Below are 27,766 nucleotides of genomic sequence, written 5' to 3'. Positions count from 1 at the left end.
TGCAGCACCTGGAGAAAACCCACCGCAGACACAGAGAGAAAATGCAAACTCCACACAGAAGACGACCTGGGATGACCCCCAAGGTAGGACAACCCCAGGGTTCGAATCCAGGACTTTCTCGCTGTGAGGCGACAGCACTAACCACTGGGCCACAGTGCCGCCCAAGTCTGTTTGTAATAACTATTCCAATTGCTGTGGCAGCAATCAAGGCTCATTAGAGAGGGTTCGTTAAAGTTTCATCTGATCTGGTTTAAACAGCCGCCACCTAAGTTCCTCTAAGGACAACCCTCTTGCTTGAGACCAAACCCTCAAGAGTAAACCAGTCTAGCCCTTTAGCCGGGAAGCAGGAGGGGATACTCAGAGAAGCAGACAGATTTACTCCGTTTCACTTCTTGTCTTGAGACTCTTGCGGTGCACAGGGAGCGACAACGGTAAGTTTGACTTCTTCTGAAAAAGAATAATAACCAGGACATGTTCGTTTGCAGTCGTCGGCTAAACAGTAAATCCACGGTTGGAATTTGCTAGATGGAAAGTTTCACATAAAATCTTCATGAAGAACAAACCACGATTAGCTCATTTTCAGACCGTAGTTGGTGGGACATTACACGGTGTCTCAAACAGAACTTGATGAACATGACTGATGATTCAGGTTGCTGGTAAAGAAGATCCCCTGTCTGAAAAGACAGATTAGTCTTAATAGCCAGAGCAGTAGGACCACCTCAGTGAGGACACCCCATACAGTCCATGAGTACTAGACAGAGAGAAACACACACATCATCAGCATACACACCAGACTGGTGAGCGCTGCTGCATATCTTAGATGACCAGAAGAAGAAAGACGGGAGTCCATGTTGCCAGTTGATCTGACACCACCTGAGGGGTCTTATTTGTATAAAGTCTGTCCCGTAGTCCCAGCTCATTAGAAAATGTCCGCTATTCGCAAGTACTTCTTGATCAAATATTTCCACACATATTTTACTGTTGTGCTGTATTGCCTTATGGAAGCTATTTTTAAATATGAGGAACAAAGCCTGTCCTGCAGTGGAATCATTTCCCCCTTTTTTTGTTGCAAATCTGTGAAGTTACACAAATTACAGTCATAAAAGTGTTAACTTTGGGACGTTTGTAACCATCATTTTTTCATTTCATCTTATTGTACATAGTTTGGATGTTATGATTTTATTTTCAGTGTACCTGTAAAATCACCTGCTAGTTAATCACAAGCTGTAAATAAAAAGCAAAAAAAAAAAAATCAAATGTATTTCCAGTATCAGCTGATAACAATCCACCATTACTAAAGTGACATCTTTAGGTTTTTATAAAACTAAGGATACATTTTATTCTACAGTCAGACCATAAAGACCATTTTACTACCACTTCCTGCTTATAAATCATGCTATTACACTTGCTGTGCCATGTCACACACACACACACACACACACACACACACACACACATGTATATATATATATATATATATAATGTAACGATCGCGGATGAATAGGCTCGGTAGGCTTTGGTTGACGGGTCGGACCCTTGAGTCGACTGGTTAATGTTGTCGCTTGCGGTGTGGGAGCCACGGGGTTGCGTCCCGAGCTACCCTCCGAATTCGCTGCAAGGGCTACCCAGCCTATTCATCCGTGATTGTTGCTTGCTATATGTATATATATATAAAAATATATATATATAGTATATATATATATATGCTTGAAATCACAATATTGTATCTCAGATACAAATTCTTTGGATAGCTCTTGTATATAAAGAACCAGAATGGACAATGGGAAAGTGGACATTACATGGGTTTGACCGAGCGCACTTTTACATCCAAGTACAGCAGCCACATGTGCAGCTCGAGACATGAGCACGTAAGGAAGGCAGCAGCCCTAAGCCGCTATGTTTGGTCCTTGGCGGACAAAGGAATTGACTATGGTGGAAGGTGCTTGCCAAGAGCAGAGCATATTCTACCTACACCAAACAATGCAACTTGTGCCTCATGGAAAACTACCTTATTGTTTGCAAACCCCACTTGTCAAATCTGCACAGCAGGAAGGGAATGGCCAGCAGCTGTAGACACAGAAGAACACATCTGGTTTGTAACTAGGTGTAACTGAACTGTTTGTATCTGTGTATAACCTTTTCTTGGTGTGTGTGTGTGTGTGTGTGTGTGTGTGTGTGTGTGTGTGTGTGTGTGTGTGTGTGTGTGTGTGTGTGTGTGTGTGTTTTAATATAAACGCTAATTTACGCCATGTACGCTATTTACTTGTAACATTTTGTTCATGTACTTAGTCTTTATGACATTGATTTTCTGTATCTAGCATATGTTTTTTTAAATGTACCCTACTCAAACCCAACTGGACAGTTCACATGTATCAGTGTTCTAACCGGACCTTGCCCCCCCCCCTTCAAATGTATCACCCCCCACCCTGTTTAAATGTATCAGTGTTCTAACTGGACCTTGCCCCCCCCCTTCAAATGTATCACCCCCCACCCTGTTTAAATGTATCAGTGTTCTAACCAGACCTTGGCCCATCCCCGCCCCCCCGTTTAAATGTATCAGTGTTCTAACCGGACCTTGGCCCACCCCCCACCCTGTTCAAATGTATCAGTGTTCTAACCAGACCTTGGCCCATCCCCCACCCTGTTTAAATGTATCAGTGTTCTAACCGGACCTTGCCCCCCCCCTTCAAATGTATCACCCCCCACCCTGTTTAAATGTATCAGTGTTCTAACTGGACCTTGCCCCCCCCCTTCAAATGTATCACCCCCCACCCTGTTCAAATGTATCAGTGTTCTAACCAGACCTTGGCCCATCCCCCACCCTGTTTAAATGTATCAGTGTTCTAACCGGACCTTGCCCCCCCCCTTCAAATGTATCACCCCCCACCCTGTTTAAATGTATCAGTGTTCTAACTGGACCTTGCCCCCCCCCTTCAAATGTATCACCCCCCACCCTGTTCAAATGTATCAGTGTTCTAACCAGACCTTGGCCCATCCCCCACCCTGTTTAAATGTATCAGTGTTCTAACCGGACCTTGGCCCACCCCCCCCCGTTTAAATGTATCAGTGTTCTAACCGGACCTTGGCCCATCCCCGCTCACCCTGTTTAAATGTATCAGTGTTCTAACCGGACCTTGGCCCACCCCCCCCCGTTTAAATGTATCAGTGTTCTAACCGGACCTTGGCCCATCCCCCTACCCTGAAATTAAACACAGCACATAGAACGTAGGCAACCGGTATAAATAAGGACTTTTACTGTAACCATGTAGGAAGCTGATGACACACTGACAACTGACACAACTGACACTGACACACTAACAACTTTTAGCTATCAAAATAAATAAAAACACAAACACACACACACACACACACACACACACACATATATATATATGCTTGAACTCAATTGAGTATCTCACATGGCACAGTAGGTGTATTAAAATGAATTATAAACAGGAAGTGGTAAAATGTGCAAAAAAAGAGAGTGTAAGAACATTTGTTCTAGCTGCTAAAATATAAAAAGGAGAATTTACCTATGACAGTGCTGCAGATTTGATGACAGTGTGGCTCAGGATGACATAACTACATGCTAAATTAACCTGTAAGAATGAAGCACATATTCAACACTGCAATGAACTCCACATTCACGTTGACTGGACTGGAGATGAGTAGTCAGTGTGAAAGTGGCCTTCAGCAGTTCATCATGTGTTGTGGAGTATCTGAGTATCACAAGACCCTGAAACAGAGCTACGTACACAACTTTATACACAACCTCTACTGTACTGTGGGAACGTGGCACACTGACCAACCTGGGCTTCTGGATCCTATTAGAAAGTAATCCTTCTTACACAAACAACTACACTATGGTGGCTATCAAACACACTTCTTACACACATAACTACACTATGGTGGCTATCAAACACACTGCTTACACAAGTAACTATACTATGGTGGCTATCAAACACACTTCTTACACACATAACTACACTATGATGGCTATCAAACACACTGCTTACACAAACAACTACATTATGGTGGCTATCAAACACACTTCTTACACAAGTAACTACACTATGGTGGCTATCAAACAACACTTCTTACACAAATAACTACACTATGATGGCTATCAAACAACACTTCTTACACAAATAACTACACTATGTTGGCTATCAAACAAAACTTCTTACACAAATAACTACACTATGAGTGCTATCAAACAACACTTCTTACACAAATAACTACACTATGATGGCTATCAAACACACTTCTTACACAAATAACTACAATATGATGGCTATCAAACACACTTATTACACAAATAACTACACTATGACGGCTATCAAACACACTTCTTACACAAATAACTACTCTATGACGGCTATCAAACACACTGCTTACACAAATAACTACACTGTGATGGATATCAAACACACTTCTTACACAAACAACTACAATATGATGGATATCAAACACACTTCTTACACAAATAACACTACACTATGATGGCTATCAAACACACTTCTTACACAAATAACACGTCACTATGATGGCTATCAAACACACTGCTTACACAAGTAACTACACTATGATGGCTATCAAACACACTGCTTACACAAGTAACTACACTATGATGGCTATCAAACACACTTCCTACACACATAACTACAATATGATGGCTATCAAACACACTTATTACACAAATAACTACACTATGACGGCTATCAAACACACTTCTTACACAAATAACTACACTATGACGGCTATCAAACACACTTCTTACACAAATAACTACACTATGGTGGCTATCAAACACACAGCTTACACAAGTAACTACACTATGATGGCTATCAAACACACTGCTTACACAAATAACTACATTATGGTGGTTATCAAACACACTGCTTACACAAATAACACTACAGTATGATGGCTATCAAACACAATTCTTACACAAATAACACTACACTATGATGGCTATCAAACACACTTCTTACACAAACAACTACACTATGTTGGCTATCAAACACACTTCTTACACAAATAACTACACTATGTTGGCTATCAAACAACACTTCTTACACAAATAACTACACTATGTTGGCTATCAAACAACACTTCTTACACAAATAACTACACTATGAGTGCTATCAAACAACACTTCTTACACAAATAACTACAATATGATGGCTATCAAACACACTTATTACACAAATAACTACACTATGACGGCTATCAAACACACTTCTTACACAAATAACTACACTATGACGGCTATCAAACACACTTCTTACACAAATAACTACACTATGGTGGCTATCAAACACGCAGCTTACACAAGTAACTACACTATGATGGCTATCAAACACACTGCTTACACAAGTAACTACACTATGATGGCTATCAAACACACTGCTTACACAAATAACTACACTATGAGTGCTATCAAACAACACTTCTTACACAAATAACTACACTATGATGGCTATCAAACACACTTCTTACACAAATAACTACAATATGATGGCTATCAAACACACTTATTACACAAATAACTACACTATGACGGCTATCAAACACACTTCTTACACAAATAACTACACTATGATGGCTATCAAACACACTGCTTACACAAATAACTACACTGTGATGGATATCAAACACACTTCTTACACAAACAACTACAATATGATGGATATCAAACACACTTCTTACACAAATAACACTACACTATGATGGCTATCAAACACACTTCTTACACAAATAACACGTCACTATGATGGCTATCAAACACACTGCTTACACAAGTAACTACACTATGATGGCTATCAAACACACTGCTTACACAAGTAACTACTCTATGATGGCTATCAAACACACTTCCTACACACATAACTACAATATGATGGATATCAAACACACTTCTTACACAAATAACACTACACTATGGTGGCTATCAAACACACAGCTTACACAAGTAACTACACTATGATGGCTATCAAACACACTGCTTACACAAATAACTACACTGTGACAGCTATCAAACACACTGCTTACACAAACAACTACAATATGATGGTTATCAAACACACTTCTTCCACAAGCAACTACACTATGTTGGCTATCAAACACACTGCTTACACAAGTAACTACACTATGATGGCTATCAAACACACTTCCTACACACATAACTACACTATGATGGCTATCAAACACACTTCTTACACAAATAACTACACTATGATGGCTATCAAACACACTTCTTACACAAATAACTACAATATGATGGCTATCAAACACACTTATTACACAAATAACTACACTATGACGGCTATCAAACACACTTCTTACACAAATAACTACACTATGACGGCTATCAAACACACTTCTTACACAAATAACTACACTATGGTGGCTATCAAACACACTTCTTACACAAATAACTACACTATGTTGGCTATCAAACACACTTCTTACACAAGTAACTACACTATGATGGCTATCAAACACACTTCTTACACAAAAAACTACACTAAGATAGTTATCAAACTGACTTCTTACACAAATAACTACACTGTGACAGCTATCAAACACAATGCTTACACAAACAACTACAATATGATGGCTATCAAACACACTTCTTACACAAACAACTACACTATGTTGGCTATCAAACACACTTCTTACACAAATAACACTACACTGTGATGGCTATCAAACACACTTCTTACACAAGTAACTACACTATGATGGCTATCAAACACACAGCTTACACAAGTAACTACACTATGATGGCTATCAAACACACTTCCTACACACATAACTACACTATGATGGCTATTAAACACACTTCTTACACAAACAACACAACAGTATGATGGCTATCAAACACACTGCTTACACAAGTAACTACACTATGATGGCTATCAAACACATTGCTTACACAAGTAACTACACTATGATGGCTATCAAACACACTGCTTACACAAGTAACTACACTATGATGGCTATCAAACACACTTCCTACACACATAACTACAATATGATGGCTATCAAACACACTGCTTACACAAATAACACTACAGTATGATGGCTATCAAACAATTCTTACACAAATAACACTACAGTATGATGGCTATCAAACACAATTCTTACACAAATAACACTACACTATGATGGCTATCAAACACACTTCTTACACAAACAACTACACTATGTTGGCTATCAAACACACTTCTTACACAAATAACTACACTATGTTGGCTATCAAACAACACTTCTTACACAAATAACTACACTATGTTGGCTATCAAACAACACTTCTTACACAAATAACTACACTATGAGTGCTATCAAACAACACTTCTTACACAAATAACTACACTATGATGGCTATCAAACACACTTCTTACACAAATAACTACAATATGATGGCTATCAAACACACTTATTACACAAATAACTACACTATGACGGCTATCAAACACACTTCTTACACAAATAACTACACAATGACGGCTATCAAACACACTTCTTACACAAATAACTACACTATGGTGGCTATCAAACACACAGCTTACACAAGTAACTACACTATGATGGCTATCAAACACACTGCTTACACAAGTAACTACACTATGATGGCTATCAAACACACTGCTTACACAAATAACTACATTATGGTGGTTATCAAACACACTGCTTACACAAATAACACTACAGTATGATGGCTATCAAACACAATTCTTACACAAATAACACTACACTATGATGGCTATCAAACACACTTCTTACACAAACAACTACACTATGTTTGCTATCAAACACACTTCTTACACAAATAACTACACTATGTTGGCTATCAAACAACACTGCTTACACAAATAACTACATTATGGTGGTTATCAAACACACTTCTTACACAAATAACACTACAGTATGATGGCTATCAAACACAATTCTGACACAAATAACACTACACTATGATGGCTATCAAACACACTTCTTACACAAACAACTACACTATGTTGGCTATCAAACACACTTCTTACACAAATAACTACACTATGTTGGCTATCAAACAACACTTATTACACAAATAACTACACTATGAGTGCTATCAAACAACACTTCTTACACAAATAACTACACTATGAGTGCTATCAAACAACACTTCTTAAACAAATAACTACACTATGAGTGCTATCAAACAACACTTCTTACACAAATAACTACACTATGAGTGCTATCAAACAACACTTCTTACACAAATAACTACACTATGAGTGCTATCAAACAACACTTCTTACACAAATAACTACAATATGATGGCTATCAAACACACTTATTACACAAATAACTACACTATGACGGCTATCAAACACACTTCTTACACAAATAACTACACTATGACGGCTATCAAACACACTTCTTACACAAATAACTACACTATGGTGGCTATCAAACACACTTCTTACACAAATAACTACACTATGTTGGCTATCAAACAACACTTCTTACACAAATAACTACACTATGTTGGCTATCAAACAACACTTCTTACACAAATAACTACACTATGAGTGCTATCAAACAACACTTCTTACACAAATAACTACACTATGATGGCTATCAAACACACTTCTTACACAAATAACTACAATATGATGGCTATCAAACACACTTATTACACAAATAACTACACTATGATGGCTATCAAACACACTTCTTACACAAATAACTACACTATGACGGCTATCAAACACACTTCTTACACAAATAACTACACTATGGTGGCTATCAAACACACAGCTTACACAAGTAACTACACTATGATGGCTATCAAACACACTGCTTACACAAGTAACTACACTATGATGGCTATCAAACACACTGCTTACACAAATAACTACATTATGGTGGTTATCAAACACACTGCTTACACAAATAACACTACAGTATGATGGCTATCAAACACAATTCTTACACAAATAACACTACACTATGATGGCTATCAAACACACTTCTTACACAAACAACTACACTATGTTGGCTATCAAACACACTTCTTACACAAATAACTACACTATGTTGGCTATCAAACAACACTGCTTACACAAATAACTACATTATGGTGGTTATCAAACACACTTCTTACACAAATAACACTACAGTATGATGGCTATCAAACACAATTCTTACACAAATAACACTACACTATGATGGCTATCAAACACACTTCTTACACAAACAACTACACTATGTTGGCTATCAAACACACTTCGTACACAAATAACTACACTATGTTGGCTATCAAACAACACTTCTTACACAAATAACTACACTATGTTGGCTATCAAACAACACTTCTTACACAAATAACTACACTATGAGTGCTATCAAACAACACTTCTTACACAAATAACTACACTATGATGGCTATCAAACACACTTCTTACACAAATAACTACAATATGATGGCTATCAAACACACTTATTACACAAATAACTACACTATGACGGCTATCAAACACACTTCTTACACAAATAACTACACTATGACGGCTATCAAACACACTTCTTACACAAATAACTACACTATGGTGGCTATCAAACACACAGCTTACACAAGTAACTACACTATGATGGCTATCAAACACACTGCTTACACAAGTAACTACACTATGATGGCTATCAAACACACTGCTTACACAAATAACTACATTATGGTGGTTATCAAACACACTGCTTACACAAATAACTACACTGTGATGGATATCAAACACACTTCTTACACAAACAACTACAATATGATGGATATCAAACACACTTCTTACACAAATAACTACAATATGATGGCTATCAAACACACTTCTTACACAAATAACACGTCACTATGATGGCTATCAAACACACTGCTTACACAAGTAACTACACTATGATGGCTATCAAACACACTGCTTACACAAGTAACTACACTATGATGGCTATCAAACACTTCCTACACACATAACTACAATATGATGGCTATCAAACACACTTATTACACAAATAACTACACTATGACGGCTATCAAACACACTTCTTACACAAATAACTACAATATGATGGCTATCAAACACACTTATTACACAAATAACTACACTATGACGGCTATCAAACACACTTCTTACACAAATAACTACACTATGACGGCTATCAAACACACTTCTTACACAAATAACTACACTATGGTGGCTATCAAACACACAGCTTACACAAGTAACTACACTATGATGGCTATCAAACACACTGCTTACAGAAGTAACTACACTATAATGGCTATCAAACACACTGCTTACACAAATAACTACATTATGGTGGTTATCAAACACACTGCTTACACAAATAACACTACAGTATGATGGCTATCAAACACAATTCTGACACAAATAACACTACACTATGATGGCTATCAAACACACTTCTTACACAAACAACTACACTATGTTGGCTATCAAACACACTTCTTACACAAATAACTACACTATGTTGGCTATCAAACAACACTTCTTACACAAATAACTACACTATGTTGGCTATCAAACAACACTTCTTACACAAATAACTACACTATGAGTGCTATCAAACAACACTTCTTACACAAATAACTACACTATGATGGCTATCAAACACACTTCTTACACAAATAACTACAATATGTTGGCTATCAAACACACTTATTACACAAATAACTACACTATGACGGCTATCAAACACACTTCTTACACAAACAACTACACTATGTTGGCTATCAAACACACTTCTTACACAAATAACTACACTATGTTGGCTATCAAACAACACTGCTTACACAAATAACTACATTATGGTGGTTATCAAACACACTTCTTACACAAATAACACTACAGTATGATGGCTATCAAACCCAATTCTGACACAAATAACACTACACTATGATGGCTATCAAACACACTTCTTACACAAACAACTACACTATGTTGGCTATCAAACACACTTCTTACACAAATAACTACACTATGTTGGCTATCAAACAACACTTCTTACACAAATAACTACACTATGTTGGCTATCAAACAACACTTCTTACACAAATAACTACACTATGAGTGCTATCAAACAACACTTCTTACACAAATAACTACACTATGATGGCTATCAAACACACTTCTTACACAAATAACTACAATATGTTGGCTATCAAACACACTTATTACACAAATAACTACACTATGACGGCTATCAAACACACTTCTTACACAAATAACTACACTATGACGGCTATCAAACACACTTCTTACACAAATAACTACACTATGGTGGCTATCAAACACACTTCTTACACAAATAACTACACTATGTTGGCTATCAAACAACACTTCTTACACAAATAACTACACTATGTTGGCTATCAAACAACACTTCTTACACAAATAACTACACTATGAGTGCTATCAAACAACACTTCTTACACAAATAACTACGCTATGATGGCTATCAAACACACTTCTTACACAAATAACTACAATATGATGGCTATCAAACACACTTATTACACAAATAACTACACTATGACGGCTATCAAACACACTTCTTACACAAATAACTACACTATGACGGCTATCAAACACACTTCTTACACAAATAACTACACTATGGTGGCTATCAAACACACAGCTTACACAAGTAACTACACTATGATGGCTATCAAACACACTGCTTACACAAGTAACTACACTATGATGGCTATCAAACACACTGCTTACACAAATAACTACACTATGTTGGCTATCAAACACACTTCTTACAAAAATAACTACACTATGAGTGCTATCAAACAACACTTCTTACACAAATAACTACACTATGATGGCTATCAAACACACTTCTTACACAAATAACTACAATATGATGGCTATGAAACACACTTATTACACAAATAACTACACTATGACGGCTATCAAACACACTTCTTACACAAATAACTACACTATGACGGCTATCAAACACACTTCTTACACAAATAACTACACTATGGTGGCTATCAAACACACTTCTTACACAAATAACTACACTATGTTGGCTATCAAACAACACTGCTTACACAAATAACTACATTATGGTGGTTATCAAACACACTTCTTACACAAATAACTACACTATGAGTGCTATCAAACAACACTTCTTACACAAATAACTACACTATGACGGCTATCAAACACACTTCTTACACAAATAACTACACTATGGTGGCTATCAAACACACTTCTTACACAAATAACTACACTATGTTGGCTATCAAACAACACTGCTTACACAAATAACTACATTATGGTGGTTATCAAACACACTTCTTACACAAATAACTACACTATGAGTGCTATCAAACAACACTTCTTACACAAATAACTACATTATGGTGGTTATCAAACACACTTCTTACACAAATAACTACACTATGAGTGCTATCAAACAACACTTCTTACACAAATAACTACACTATGATGGCTATCAAACACACTTCTTACACAAATAACTACAATATGATGGCTATGAAACACACTTATTACACAAATAACTACACTATGACGGCTATCAAACACACTTCTTACACAAATAACTACACTATGACGGCTATCAAACACACTTCTTACACAAATAACTACACTATGTTGGCTATCAAACACACAGCTTACACAAGTAACTACACTATGATGGCTATCAAACACACTGCTTACACAAGTAACTACACTATGATGGCTATCAAACACACTGCTTACACAAATAACTACATTATGGTGGTTATCAAACACACTGCTTACACAAATAACTACACTGTGATGGATATCAAACACACTTCTTACACAAACAACTACAATATGATGGCTATCAAACACACTTATTACACAAATAACTACACTATGACGGCTATCAAACACACTTCTTACACAAATAACTACACTATGACGGCTATCAAACACACTTCTTACACAAATAACTACACTATGGTGGCTATCAAACACACAGCTTACACAAGTAACTACACTATGATGGCTATCAAACACACTGCTTACACAAGTAACTACACTATGACGGCTATCAAACACACTTCTTACACAAATAACTACACTATGACGGCTATCAAACACACTTCTTACGCAAATAACTACACTATGGTGGCTATCAAACACACAGCTTACACAAGTAACTACACTATGATGGCTATCAAACACACTGCTTACACAAGTAACTACACTATGATGGCTATCAAACACACTGCTTATACAAATAACTACATTATGGTGGTTATCAAACACACTGCTTACACAAATAACTACACTGTGATGGATATCAAACACACTTCTTACACAAACAACTACAATATGATGGATATCAAACACACTTCTTACACAAATAACACTACACTATGATGGCTATCAAACACACTTCTTACACAAATAACACGTCACTATGATGGCTATCAAACACACTGCTTACACAAGTAACTACACTATGATGGCTATCAAACACACTGCTTACACAAGTAACTACACTATGATGGCTATCAAACACACTTCCTACACACATAACTACACTATGATGGCTATCAAACACACTGCTTACACAAATAACACTACACTATGATGGCTATCAAACACACTTCTTACACAAATAACACTACAGTATGATGGCTATCAAACACAATTCTTACACAAATAACACTACACTATGATGGCTATCAAACACACTTCTTACACAAATAACTGCACTGAGATGGCTGTCAAACACACTTCTTACACAAACAACTACACTATGTTGGCTATCAAACACGCTTCTTACACAAATAACTACACTATGTTGGCTATCAAACAACACTTCTTACACAAATAACTACACTATGTTGGCTATCAAACAACACTTCTTACACAAATAACTACACTATGATGGCTATCAAACAACACTTCTTACACAAATAACTACACTATGATGGCTATCAAACAACACTTCTTACACACATAACTACACTATGATGGATATCAAACACACTTCTTACATAAATAACTACAATATGATGGATATTAAACACACTTCTTACACAAATATCTACACTATGACGGCTATCAAACACACTTCTTACAAAAATAACTACACTATGTTGGCTATCAAACACACTTCTTACACAAATAACTACACTGTGTTGGCTATCAAACACACTTCTTACACAAGTAACTACGCTATGATGGCTATCCAACACACTTCTTACACAAAAAACTACACTAAGATAGTTATCAAACTGACTTCTTACACAAATAACTACATCGTGATGGCTATCAAACACACTTTGTCTCATTTATCACACTGTCATGAAATACAAACACAGTTTCCTCTGAACAAAAAAAATATTATTATTATTATATGTATACAGCACTTTTCTAGACACCTAAAGTGCTTTACTGAAGGGGGTACCTCACTTCACCCACCACCAATGTGCAGCACCACCTGGGTGATGCACGGCAGCCATTTTGCCCCAGAATGCTCATTTTGCATCAGTGCTCATCAGCTTGAGGTGACGAGGGAGGAATCATTGAGTCAGTTACATGGGGGATGACTAGGTGGCCAGATGGAGAGAGTCAGGTTGGGAATTAGGTTATCTTTGCTGTTTTGCTGTGTTTGTGTAACAGCGCACATTTCATAATTACTAACATTGTACAAAACATCTGGTCCTCTTTCCTGTGAATCACACATGTTCCCCTTGTGATGCATACTTGTGCAGAAATCTGCTGACACAACATGGAAGAAGTGTTAACAAGCAGCACGTAGTCCAATGACAGAGTACAAAAGAGGGGATTATTGCGTAAATCCAAACTGAACTAGTCAGGGCCTTTGATTCAAATGATGAGAATAAAATCAAGTGGTACACGTTAGTCACAACTCTAACATGACAGTTCCACAGTATCTATAGCTAATGTAAAGATCACTTGCAAAACCCAGCAGGACTGTCCTTCAGCACATGAAGTTGGTTAGTTAGCTTTATGTTCTGGGTCCTTGTGTTGCAACTGGAACGTGGCATGTTGTTAACATGACCCAGAGCAGGAGTGCTGGGGCAGGTTGGACTGCAGCCCCACCCCAACAGCACAACAACAAACTAGTCGTGTGGTGTTGCTCTTTGTTGTGGGACTACTGTTACAAGCAAAACTGTGGTTGTCAGATCATGCCTGACCCACATTACCGGCATTACCCACAAGTCTTGGGACTCAAACAGTGATACCCGGGTTGCCGCTTTACTGTTCTTACAGTGAGCTTGTGCTGCCCTTCATAACAGAAACTGGCATGTCAGGTATGAAAGCGCAGCAGAGAAGAAGGAACGTAGGACAATGTATTCAAAGACGGGCATGAGATGGATTTCAATATGTCTCCTCTACAGCACAACATTTCAACTGAAACTTGAATATATTGTAGTGAATTCAGGGGGCAGCTTGAGACGCCGCATCCGGCACGCGAACCCGTGGCTCTCCCACCGCAAGTAACTACGTTAACCAGTCGACTAAAGGGTCAGATCCGTTAGCCAAGGGCCAACGTGTCTACTTATCTATGCATGTTAAAATATAGACCAAATCCACCTCCTTCACTGCCCAGTCAGTGTTCTCGTGTCTTTTATGCCCCTCTTCTGGCTCTGCCAATGACTGACAATATGATGAATTAATCATAAATAAGGACAAGTCACCGTCTTATCAATACCATTGGTAGGCAGCTAAACACAAATGTTGCAAGCTATTGGGTTGACTGTAAATTAGCCATACAGCTGTGGAGGACGACAGAAGGGAGACGAGACCACTTGTCCTGTTGGCCACACATCGTGGGGTCGCTTATTTCCTCCAACAATCTTCAAGTGAACAGTTTACAATCATCAAAACCTCAGCCTCGTGTCTACCCACGATCCCCCTGCTAACCCCTGAACCCACTGTCTTAAAGGGACCGTCTCTTCCACACGGTGAATATCTAACCTGCAAGTTGGTCACTATACCCCCCCCAGAATTCACCATGATGAAAAGAAAAAAAAAATCTATGTGGCGGGGGACGAATAATATAATGCAGCCAAAACGGCTCCTCTTGAAGGGTGTAGGGGCAGGGAGGCATCCACGCCGAGGGGGCTGGGTCAGTTGAACTGGCCTGTCTAAATCCAGGTGAGTCGGATTGATATGGTCCACCAAAATCCGCTCTGGCTTACCACCCATGTCCACCACAAAGTTCTTAGCCCCTGCCGCCATAGGGGGGCCGCAGGGGGGTATGGTAGGTGTCGTGCTGGATGAAGATGAACCCAGCTGACTGCAGGTCCTTGGGGACATAAGACTGAGGGAGGCCGTGCCGCGAAGTTGGGAATGGAGTGAAAACGTCACCGCCATCCTGGAACACAGCCCGTTGGTGGGCAGCAGACCAGAGTGCTGCGCTGTCCGGGAGAAATTCCCCCAGGACACACAGTGGCTGGCTGTAAACCAGCTCAGCCAACGAGGACTGGAAGTCTTTCATAGGGGCACTCTGCAGGCCAGGCATGACCCATGGGAGCCGGTCGACCCAGCTGCTGTCTGTAAGGCTGGCCCGAAGAGTGGCCTTCATAGAACGATCAAACCACTCACATAAACCTTTGCCCTGGGGTTTGTACACCGTGGTGTGGTGGAGCTTCACCGCTAGGCTTTCAGCAACTGCAGTTCAGAGCTAGCACGTGAACTGTGGGCCCCGGTCAGAAGTGAGGTCAGATGGCGTGCCAAACCAGGCCACCCAGGACCTGATGAACGCCCAGGCCACCTCAGCAGACATGGTGTGTTACAATGGAATAGCCTCCAGCCACCTGGTGGTCCTGTCCACCATGGTGAGGAGGTGAGTGAAACCGTGGGAGGAGGGAAGGGGTCCCACTAGGTCCACATTGACATGGTCGAAACACCTCCCGGGCACGAGGATCGGCACCAGGGGTGCCTTGGTGTGGTGTTGAACCTTGGAGTGCTGACACGCCACGCAGGTGCCTGCCCAGTCCTTGACGTGCTTCCTGAGGCCATGCCACATGAACTTGGCCCCCACCAACTTCTTTGACCCCTTCATGCCCGGGTGTGACAGGCCATGGATGGTGATGATGGGCCAGTGGGTACCATGGGCCGGGGCTGACCCATGAAGATATCACAGAGAAGCGCGACCCCGGCGTCATGGAACACAACATCCTTCAACTGCAGCCCTGTGTAAGCGGGCCAGTAGGCCTGCACTTTCGTGTAGTCAAGTCCCAAGTGGACAGCTCCCACCACCGCCGGGAGAGGCAGTCGGCGACGAAGTTGTCCTTGTCGGCGACATACCAGATGTCCGTGGTGAACTCAGAGATGTAAGATAGCTGGCGCCCAGACCATGGCTCAGTGGCTTTGGCCATGGCAAATGTCAGCAGCTTGTGGTCCACAAACACAGAAAACCGGTGACCTTTCAGCAGGAACCGGAAATGTCGGCAGGAGAGAAACAGGTCAAGAAGCTTCCGGTCAAAAGTGCAGTAATTCCTCTCACTGCTGTGCAGCTGGCGGCTGAAAAAAGTGAGCGGCTGTCTCTGTGAGTATGTGAGCGTCTCTGTGATGTGTGAGACGATCCAGCAAGGAGACCAGGAAACCACGGGGCATATATACCTAGGGGGGGCAATCCAGGAGATTGGGCACAGGTGCTCAGGACAGGGCAGGAACAGGACAGCCAATCAGAAAAAGGGGGAGGGGGGAGATTGGGCACAGGTACTGCACAGCAAATGGGAGAAGGGGACAGATGCGTGAAGCTGGGCAATCAGGGTCACTCAGGCACATGGGTGCAGGTGAACTGAAACACCAATCACGGGATGGGCGAGCCCTGATGACCCAGATCACACACCCATGACAGGACCCCCCCCCCTCAAGGGACGGATTCCAGACGTCCCAAATGAATGGACCATGAGCACCAAGCAGGATGGACGGAGGGGGTTTGGGAGAGGATGAATGGGGCCAGGGATCTCAGGCGGATGGCCTGAGGGCTGGACCGATGGGTGGAACCGATCTGGAGGGCAACCAGGGTGCAGCACCAAAGTGCAGAGCAGCTGCAGAGGGCGACCAGGATGAAGGACCGAAGGGATGGACAGATGGGTGACGTGGAGGCCGGCGATGCAGACAGGACTGCCACTCTGGAGGCTGGCGACGCAGACAGAACCAGTCGTCGGAGGTGCGGCATGGCCACTCGGGGACCAGGCTTCAGAGGCGGTGGCACATCCACTTGGGGACCAGGCTTCAGAGGCGGCCGGACGGCTCGGGGAGCAGACCGCACGTTGGCTGGGGCAGCCGACAGCTCGGGAACAGTCCACACGGCAACCGATGTCTTGGGAACAGACCACCAATTTTGGAACAGGGGTGCACTGGGCAGTTGAGACTCGCGGGCACTGGGCAGCTTAGGCTCTGGGCAGCTTATGCTCCGGGGTGCTGGTCAACTTAGGCTCTGGGGTGCTGGGCAGCTTAGGCTCCAGGGCGCTGGACTGCTGAGGCTCTTGGGTGCTGAGCAGCTGAGATGCTGTAGTGCTGGGTTTGGGAGGAATCACACTCAGCTGAAATTTCCACCTAAAGGAAGCCACTTCTTGAGTTAAGTCAGGGTCCTGCTTCCAGATAGCAGTGAGAAGCTCAAAGAAGCCTGGCTCTTCATTGAGGAAAGTCTCCCTCGACACACCAAAATCCTCACATGTATGCGGCTCGCTGAGCAGGTCTGCTTGGTCCATGTTTGGTCGGATCGTACTGTCACTGCGAGACCAGAGAGATGCAGACAGCAAGGATAGGCTGGGCTTGAACAAAGCTTTAATAAGGCAAACGAACTTACATTACAGGAAGAGACGGCAGGTACAGACAGAGGGAAGAGCTCAAAACATGACGTGGACCAAAAATCTATAAACAGCAGGAACAGACGGCAGGTACAGACCGAGGAGAAAGCTCACAACATGACGTGGCGCATCCGAACAGACGGCAGGTACAGACAGAGGGGAAAGCTCACAACATGACGTGGCGCATCCGGCAACCAAGTCTCTGTGAGTGTGTGAGACGATCCGACAAGGGGCCCAAGAAACCACGGGGCATATATACCTAGGGGGGCCAATCCACGAGATTGGATGCAGGTTCGCAGGACAGGGCAGGAACCGCACAGCCAATGGGAGAAGGAAACAGGTGCGTGAAGCCGGGCAATCAGGGTCACTCAGCCACACGGGCGCAGGTGAACTGAAACACCAATCAGGGGATGGGCGAGCCCCGATGACCCAGATCACACCCCCATGACACCCTGCTAACCCCTGAACCCACTGTCTTAAAGGGACCGTCTCTGGTCCTTATGGTGAATATCTATGTTGTGGTTACACCGCCCCGAGCTGCCTCCCCGGCACGTTCAAGCCACTCCCCCAGCTCGGACGTGCCGGAAACATCCGAGCGCTCGGCTCGCGCTCTGAGGAGACGAGAGCTGCGCTGCACCAGGTGTTTGCCATCATCCATCAGGCACACCTGCAGCAATCAGGCAGCCCTCTACAAGAAGCCTCCCAGAACAGCACTCCGTGCTTCGACGTACTGAACCCTGCGGTAAAGCTCTGACAAGCCCTCCAGCGGTCCTTGCCCTCTTGCTGTTCCCTTTATTCCCCAGTGTCTTATCTTCGCGTCTCTCTGTTTCCTCCCAAGACTCTCTCTCTGCGACTTCCATGGCTCCCCGCGTCTCCAGCGACCTTCACGTTTTCTCCCCGGACCTCTCCAGCGATCTCCCCCCGTGTCTCTCTACCTGGACCCCTCCTTTCGGACTTGACTTCCTGGATCTCGGACCCGGACTTCCTCGGACAACCCCTTTCGGATCACGGACTGGACTTTCTTGCCAGGTGCACGCACATTATTCAACACCTCCTGGTCATTTACATACCGCACCACACATAGGCTAAAGACACTCACACAGTTATACACGCAAACCACGGGACACCACACATAGTTTATTCACAAAGCCCACTAACAACGTTTTTGCACCATACATTCCCCTCCCACTCCATTCCACTTATTATTTAGTGGCAGTATTTGTTATCTCCCCTCCTTGTTATTCCCCTCCCCCAATAAAACCGCCTTTTGGATTGTGAACTGTCATCCTGTGTCTGTCTGCCTTGGGTTTCGCCACACGGGTTGGGATCTGGTGCGTTAGCCTAACAATCTAACCTGCAAGTAGGTCAGTATACAGTAATGACAATGCATATGCACAATTTGTCAGGGTGATGAGGAAACAAAGGCCAGAGATACAAACTCTGAGATGCAAACGCTTAATTGTCAAGCGCCGCAGGCGTAGTGACACATTTTTGCCAGCACAACTAACTGAAACATTCAGAGGCATTTGTATGGCGTCAAAACAAGGACAGAAAGCATTGTTAATCATAAGTGAAGTATTGTAAACAAAACCAAAATATTGAAATGGTTGTTTTGATGTTTGCAAGAACATTATCACTTTTGTTTTTGCATTTACGATACTTTTGTGTTTTACAAAGTTGTTTTGTGTTTACAAAACCACCTTGAAAGAACAAACCACGATGAGCTCATTTTTATGACCATAGTCGGTGCAACATTACACATTAAACAATTTGATAAGTATTTCTAGGGATTTTACTAATACAAAAGCACATTATTGCAGTAGCAGCTCTGACATGGAGAACACCATGTTAAAGTGCAGGGTGCTGATGGGGAACACAAGTTGTTAAGGAGTAAGTCTACACTGTGAGAAGACTGAATGAGAGGTTTAATCAGATGAAGACTAGGCTGCTGTCCAAGGTTTTTGGGTTGACAGTAAAAGTCGAAGTTGATTGGTCGGGCGTCCCTGCAGACACAATTGTCCGTGTCTGCGGGTGGGAAGCCGGATGTGGGTATGTGTCCTGGTCACTGCACTAGCGCCTCCTCTGGTCAGTCGAGGCGCCTGTTCAGGGGGGGAGGGGAACTGGGGGCAGTGGCGATGCTAGGGTCTGTTGGGGCCCTAGGCAAAAATGATCAGGAGGGGCCCCCAACAAGCGTTCATCGCCATTATGTTATAAATAATCTGACACCAACAAAAAGTATACAAAATATAAACTTTTTGTGATTCCAAAATGTGCAGAGAATGTAACTTTTAAAATATAAAGAACAATAACAACCAGAACATTGTCACACTATAAATATGACATGGGGGCGTCTTGGTGTGGACGCTGGGGGTAACTTTCACTTTCGAAGAGCGCATGCAGTGCAGTGCAACGCGAATGACATTGGTTGGGCCCCTACAAGGGAGGTTTCCTAGCGTGTTGTCATGTCATTGCAAATCGTCCGTTGGTTGTTTAAGGCAGAGGGGGTTGTGGTCACTGCTTTGGAGTAAATTCTGCCGGCCCTCGGGGGCCCCCTACAGCCTGGGGCTCCAAGCAGTTTCCCGCCTTGCTTGTTCAGAAGCTTCGCCTCTGACTGGGGGGAATAGCGTGATCCTCTCACGAGCTACGTCCCCCTGGTGAAACTCATCACTGCCAGGTGAAAAGAAGCGGCTGGTGACTCCACATGTATGGGAGTAGATTACATGGGCGGTGCCCAGCATGAAAAATAACTACAAGGTAGTTGACATTTTGCTCCTATCAAAATGTTTAAAACTAAGCCCTTCACATGAGATAGCTGAATAATTGTAAAGTAATTTGTGATATTAGGCCAAATGTGACTGCTTCAGTGAAGCTTGCTAACTGCTGGGGCGGGGACGGCTTGGCCGGTAGCCCCTGTGTGGACACAGATGACTACATCATACAATATTAAACATTTATTCTGGGTGGGGAACAAAGTAGCAGTACAGCTAAAGCCAACAACAATACTTTACAATGGATTTGGAGAAAACACACTATGGCAAGGTTCAAGTGAATGCACAGCTACTTTCTTCTGCTGTGGTACAGCGCTGAAGAGACGACGCTCCGCATCGCAGGGGAGGACTAAGCAGCACTTCTACATGTTGAGTTGTGTCCTTTAAATATGCAGTTAGGTAACGTCGTTACTGCAAAACGAATAGTGAACATGGCTTTGTTTGAACAATACAGGTCGGTTGGAAATAAGTGTAAGGCAGGTTTTTGGTGGAGATGCGGTGTTTGGAAAATACATGTCTCAACTGTTCCGACACTCCCGCCACATGTGGAATCAGTACTGGTTTACGCTTAGGCAGCTGTGGTCCTTCTCCTCTCTTCGGTTGGCTGCTGCACTGTCTGGGATCTTCCTGGCTTCGACAAACGCCCAGTTAGGATAACCACGCTTAACCAGGGTCTGTTTCATGTAGGATTTATACACTTTCCCAGCCGCTGTGTTGGTGGGGATGCGTATTTTCCAAACACCACGTCTCAATTGCTTTCAAACCCCAAAACACGCTGCACAAAAAGTAGGTCCCCCAGCACAAACAGAGCAATATAGTGTAGCTGTTAAGTGCCTGGAGGATCAGTGTGACTTGTACATCGAGGAAACTAAACAGACACTGGCCAAGAGAATGACACAGAATGACACAACACAGGACAGCTAACACGTCAGACCAGGACTCCCCAGTCTACACCATCCACAGGCCAGGACTCCACAGTCTACACCGTCTACAGGCCAGTGGCCACTCTTTCAAGGATGATGATGTGCACATCCTTGATAGGGAGGAACGCTAGTTTGAACAGGGAGTCAAAGAGGCCATCTATGTGAAGAGGGAATGATCATCCCTGAATTGGGGGGGGGGGTCCTAAGAACATGGCCATTGTAACTCAGTTAATGGTCACACCATATGTACATATGAAACTGGTTGTTGGTTTCGGGCGTTATGCCACTGTGTTGTTTATAAAGATGGGGACACCTGCAGTCAGTTTAGAGGGGTGGGCGGTGGGCAGTCGTATCCAGGAAGGGCCGGTGTGGGTGAAGGTTTTTGTTCCAATCAAGCAGTCACACCGATCCCACTAATCAACCAGCGGAGTCTTTGCCGAATAACTTGGTTAGGAGACACAGGTGTGTAACTGCTTGGTTGGAACAAAAACCTTCACCCACACCAGCCCTTTCTGGATAAGACCGCCCACCCCTGGAAAGAGGTCACGTAGATGAGTGAGGAAACGTTTCTGTCAATAAACGTCGTGTGCAGAGGAACTGATTCACCTGACATGGATTACTGCGCATGCATAAACACATGATCACAAAGTATTTCTGCTGTATATTTCTTTCTAACTATTTTTTTTAATTTCCTACAGGTTGAACTCCAACCATGGGCAACACTGATAACTATGACACTTTTCTCCGTCTGCTCAACTATAGTGACAACTCAAGTGACCCATCCTACACAGTCAGTGAGTTCGTCCAATTCTGCCCCAAGGCTGATGTCAACCAGTTTGGTGCTAAATTCATGCCACTCTTTTACTATATCAACTTTGTTTTAAGTTACTTGGGAAATGGGCTTATTCTAGTCATCATCTACAAGTTTGAGAAGCTTAGCACAGTGACAAACATCTTCCTCCTCAATTTGGTCATGTCAAATATCCTTTTTGCCTCCAGTCTTCCCTTCTGGGCGATGTACTATTCGTCGGAGTGGATATTTGGCACGGTGATGTGTAAAATGGTCAGCAGTGCCTACTTTGTTGGCTTTTACAGTTCCATCCTCTTCCTTATACTCATGACATTTGATCGGTATCTTGCCGTGGTGCACGCTGTGACGGCTGCCAGGGAAAGGAAAAAGGCCTACGCTATTGGTGCATCTGGAGCAGTTTGGTGCATCAGTGTTGTAGCCAGTATGACGGAGCTGGTTCTACAAAATGTGTGGGAACATCCGATCTATGGGCTGATGTGTGAGGAGACAGGGTTTTCTATCAGCACCATGAACCGTTGGCATCTGGTCAGCTATTACCAACAATTCCTACTTTTCTTCCTTCTCCCTCTCTTCGTGGTGATGTACTGCTACATCAGCATCACTATCAGGATTATGTCAACTCAAATGAAGGAGAAATGCCGTGCTATCAAACTCATATTCATCATCATCATAACCTTCTTCATTTGCTGGACGCCCTTTAATGTAGTCATCCTCCTCCGGGCAATTCGCATCTCTGCCGGCAACGAGAACAGATGCGCAGAGATGCAGGCGCTGGACTTTGCTCTTTATGTGACACAGAATATAGCCTACCTGTACTGCTGCATCAGCCCTGTCTTCTACACGTTTGTGGGCAAGAAGTTCCAGAGCCACTTCCGGAGGTTGCTGGTAAAGAAGATCCCCTGTCTGAAAAGACAGATTAGTCTTAATAGCCAGAGCAGTAGGACCACCTCAGTGAGGACACCCCATAAAGTCCATGAGTACTAGACAGAGAGAAACACACACATCATCAGCATACACACCAGACTGGTGAGCGCTGCTGCATATCTTAGATGACCAGAAGAAGAAAGACGGGAGTCCATGTTGCCAGTTGATCTGACACCACCTGAGGGGTCTTATTTGTATAAAGTCTGTCCCGTAGTCCCAGCTCATTAGAAAATGTCCGCTATTCGCAAGTACTTCTTGATCAAATATTTCCACACATATTTTACTGTTGTGCTGTATTGCCTTATGGAAGCTATTTTTAAATATGAGGAACAAAGCCTGTCCTGCAGTGGAATCATTTCCCCCTTTTTTTGTTGCAAATCTGTGAAGTTACACAAATTACAGTCATAAAAGTGTTAACTTTGGGACGTTTGTAACCATCATTTTTTCATTTCATCTTATTGTACATAGTTTGGATGTTATGATTTTATTTTCAGTGTACCTGTAAAATCACCTGCTAGTTAATCACAAGCTGTAAATAAAAAGCAAAAAAAACAAAAATCGAATGTAATTCCAGTATCAGCTGATAACAATCCACCATTACTAAAGTGACATCTTTAGGTTTTTATAAAACTAAGGATACATTTTATTCTACAGTCAGACCATAAAGACCATTTTACTACCACTTCCTGCTTATAAATCATGCTATTACACTTGCTGTGCCATGTCACATACTGAACTATGATTTCAAGCATACATACATAGATACACACACACACACACACACACACACACACACATATATATATATATATATAGACAGGACATGAAAGCAGGGCAGGCTAAGCTAACTGCTAGCCCATGCAGACTAGCAGTTCCGGCAGTCACCCCGGCTGGCGTTTGTTTCCCTTGGACAGTGATTTTTTTGCTTAGTGTGGATATACGTATGTGTTAGTTTGGATATGTGTGTTAGTTTGGATATGTGTGTTATTGTGGATATGTGTGTTAGTGTGGATATGTGTGTTAGTTTGGATATGTGTGTTAGTGTGGATATGTGTGTTAGTGTGGATATGTGTGTTAGTGTGGATATGTGTGTTAGTTTGGATATGTGTGTTAGTTTGGATATGTGTGTTAGTGTGGATATGTGTGTTAGTGTGGATATGTGTGTTAGTTTGGATATGTGTGTTAGTTTGGATATGTGTGTTAGTGTGGATATGTGTGTTAGTTTGGATATGTGTGTTAGTGTGGATATGTGTGTTAGTGTGGATATGTGTGTTAGTTTAGATATGTGTGTTAGTTTGGATATGTGTGTTAGTGTGGATATTTGTGTTAGTTTGAATGTGGGTGGTCTTTTAGTTTTTGGTTGTGTTTTTGTGTTTGTGTTGTATTGCTGTGGGCTGGGGAAAACGGCATTTTGTTTTATGTCATGTGCACAAGTAGATGAAATGAAATGACAAATAAAGTGTTCCTGATTCCTGATTTTCTTTTTCAAGTTGTGTTTTGTTTTATTTAGATTTTTTTTCCTTTCTTAAGTGCAACACATAGCTGTTTTATTTGCTAAAATATTGAAAAGGAGAATTAACTTTAAAAAAATTTTTTTTTACTTTGTTTATTACGTTTTACATGAAAATACAGGTGCGCCACCAGTGGATTACAACACTTTTTTTTAATCCAAAACAGGTATAAATATATATGTATATGTACATATACAATAAACTTCTCTATTATCAAAATACTGTAAAAAAGTGACAATCAAAAATGTTATACAAAAAAAACAGCATTACTGCCTCAGAGAATAAACTGAAAATAACAATAGAAAAGGAAAAAAACAAAATAACAACAACAAAAAAACAACAGAACAAAAAAGCAGCCAAAAGAGAGAGGAGGAAAAAAAACCCCAACTCAAAACCCAAACACCAGTCAGCAAACTGCGGTGTCCCCACTAGACAATACTGTGACGCGCACGGACAAGCAGACACGCCGGCCCCCGACCCACGGGCCGGACCCCCCAGCCGACCGGCCAACGCCGCCGCCCGCCGAGCGGGAGACCCGGGCCCGTGCCCCGACTACAGGGCCCGAGCCACCAGCCAAGGACCAACGCGCCCACCCACCCACGCACGCCCCAATACAGAGGTATAGCAGCAGCTACACTGCACCCAGCCCAGCGTCAGTAGCCCTGTAACCCATAAGCAAGATTATCAGCCCGGGATAAATGGGACACTTATGTGATTAATACATTGAACAAATCTACTCATATATTGTCGGAATGTGTGTGTGTGTGTGGCGTTAGTGTGTGTGTGTTAGTTAGTGTAGATAGCGGGACCGAAAACTAAAGCACTTATGATCCTAATTCTTTTTGGAGGTGCTAGGTATTGTTCCAGAGAGGACCAGAAAAATAGCAGAACATTAAAATAATTGTGCATAATTATGCATAATATGCATTTTCTAAAAATGGCTAAACATCACTTTTCTCGGCATTTCAGATGATTCTGAGCATTTGGGGGGAGGGAGTTGGAGTGGGGGGGCGGGGTTTAGGGGCAGGGGGAAGGCGCTTAGCTGGCAGGATGAAGTGGAGGGAGATTTAGACGGGTGGAGAACCAAACCGCTACATTGTAGCGGGGTTCTTCTAGTGGACCCCATAATTTCTGGAATTTACCAGCAGAACCACTCAGTTAAAGTCGAAGTTTTTCTAATTTGAGAAAATAGACAACGTCTCGAGCCCAGTGAAAATAAGAAGGTGACACCTGTGACTTTCATTTAATTACTATTAGTCTCCTGGCCCAAAAAGTGGTAAAAGCCAGGAGATCTTTTTAACTGCAGAGAGTTGGTAACATAGGAAAGACTCCAAACAACGCACCAAAAGCGGCAGGCTCAACTTTTCCCCCACTTATTACAGAAATTATTGTTACGGCTCGCCCAACCCGCGCCGTGGCCCGCCCACCCCGCGCCGACAGCCAATCAGCTCCTCAGGGCCGGGCTTAGTCTTCAGGGCTGGGCTTAAGTTTGCTGGTCTCCCAGCGCCCGTTGTCAGTTCGTGCCGTAACCTCCTGGCGGGAGTGGTTACTCTTCCCTCCCGGTGCATTTCTCTCCGAGTTTACCTCAGCCCTTGGTTTATGGTTTTCTTTGTGAAGTTTCCCTGAGGAAGTATCCTGCCATGATCCCAGTTTAGATTTACCCGTGAGTTTTTTTTCTTGGACTTCCTGTTTTCTTAGTCGCTCATTGCCTTCCTGTGTTGACCGTTGTATGAGCAAGTAACAAAGTACGCCAGTTTTCGGCTAATCCCATCTCTGCCTGGTGTCGTGCGCTTGGGGTCTTCCACAAACCCCAACAGTACGAACTGACCATGACGACCCGAGCCGACACAGAGAGCGTATCGACCAGTCCGGTTCAAGCAGCTCTCATCAGACAGATCCAACTGACCAACTCCCACACCCAGCAGCTAGAGGCGGCCTCTGTTGCGATGAAGGATCTT

The 27,766-nt window shown here is 42.4% G+C and overlaps 1 protein-coding gene across 1 annotated transcript; it reads left to right on the top strand.

Annotated features, from left to right (window-relative positions):
• The first annotated feature begins 346 nt into the window (after positions 1–346).
• Positions 347–25,767, top strand: ccr12a (chemokine (C-C motif) receptor 12a). The gene is made up of 2 exons (XM_056293331.1): positions 347–431; positions 23,261–25,767. Exon 2 carries the CDS (start codon positions 23,275–23,277, stop codon positions 24,355–24,357), a length of 1,083 nt encoding a protein of 360 aa, XP_056149306.1. The 5' UTR covers positions 347–431; positions 23,261–23,274; the 3' UTR covers positions 24,358–25,767.
• The last annotated feature ends 1,999 nt before the right edge of the window (positions 25,768–27,766 follow it).

The sequence above is a fragment of the Lampris incognitus genome, chromosome 14 (genome assembly GCF_029633865.1).
Source record: "Lampris incognitus isolate fLamInc1 chromosome 14, fLamInc1.hap2, whole genome shotgun sequence".
NCBI lineage: Eukaryota > Metazoa > Chordata > Actinopteri > Lampriformes > Lampridae > Lampris > Lampris incognitus.
This window is presented reverse-complemented; position numbering and strand designations above follow the sequence as displayed.

What these genes read in the sequence shown, in the direction of transcription:
- ccr12a (XM_056293331.1), top strand. Translation starts at nt 23,275, where the DNA reads ATGGGCAACACTGATAACTATGACACTTTTCTCCGTCTGCTCAACTAT.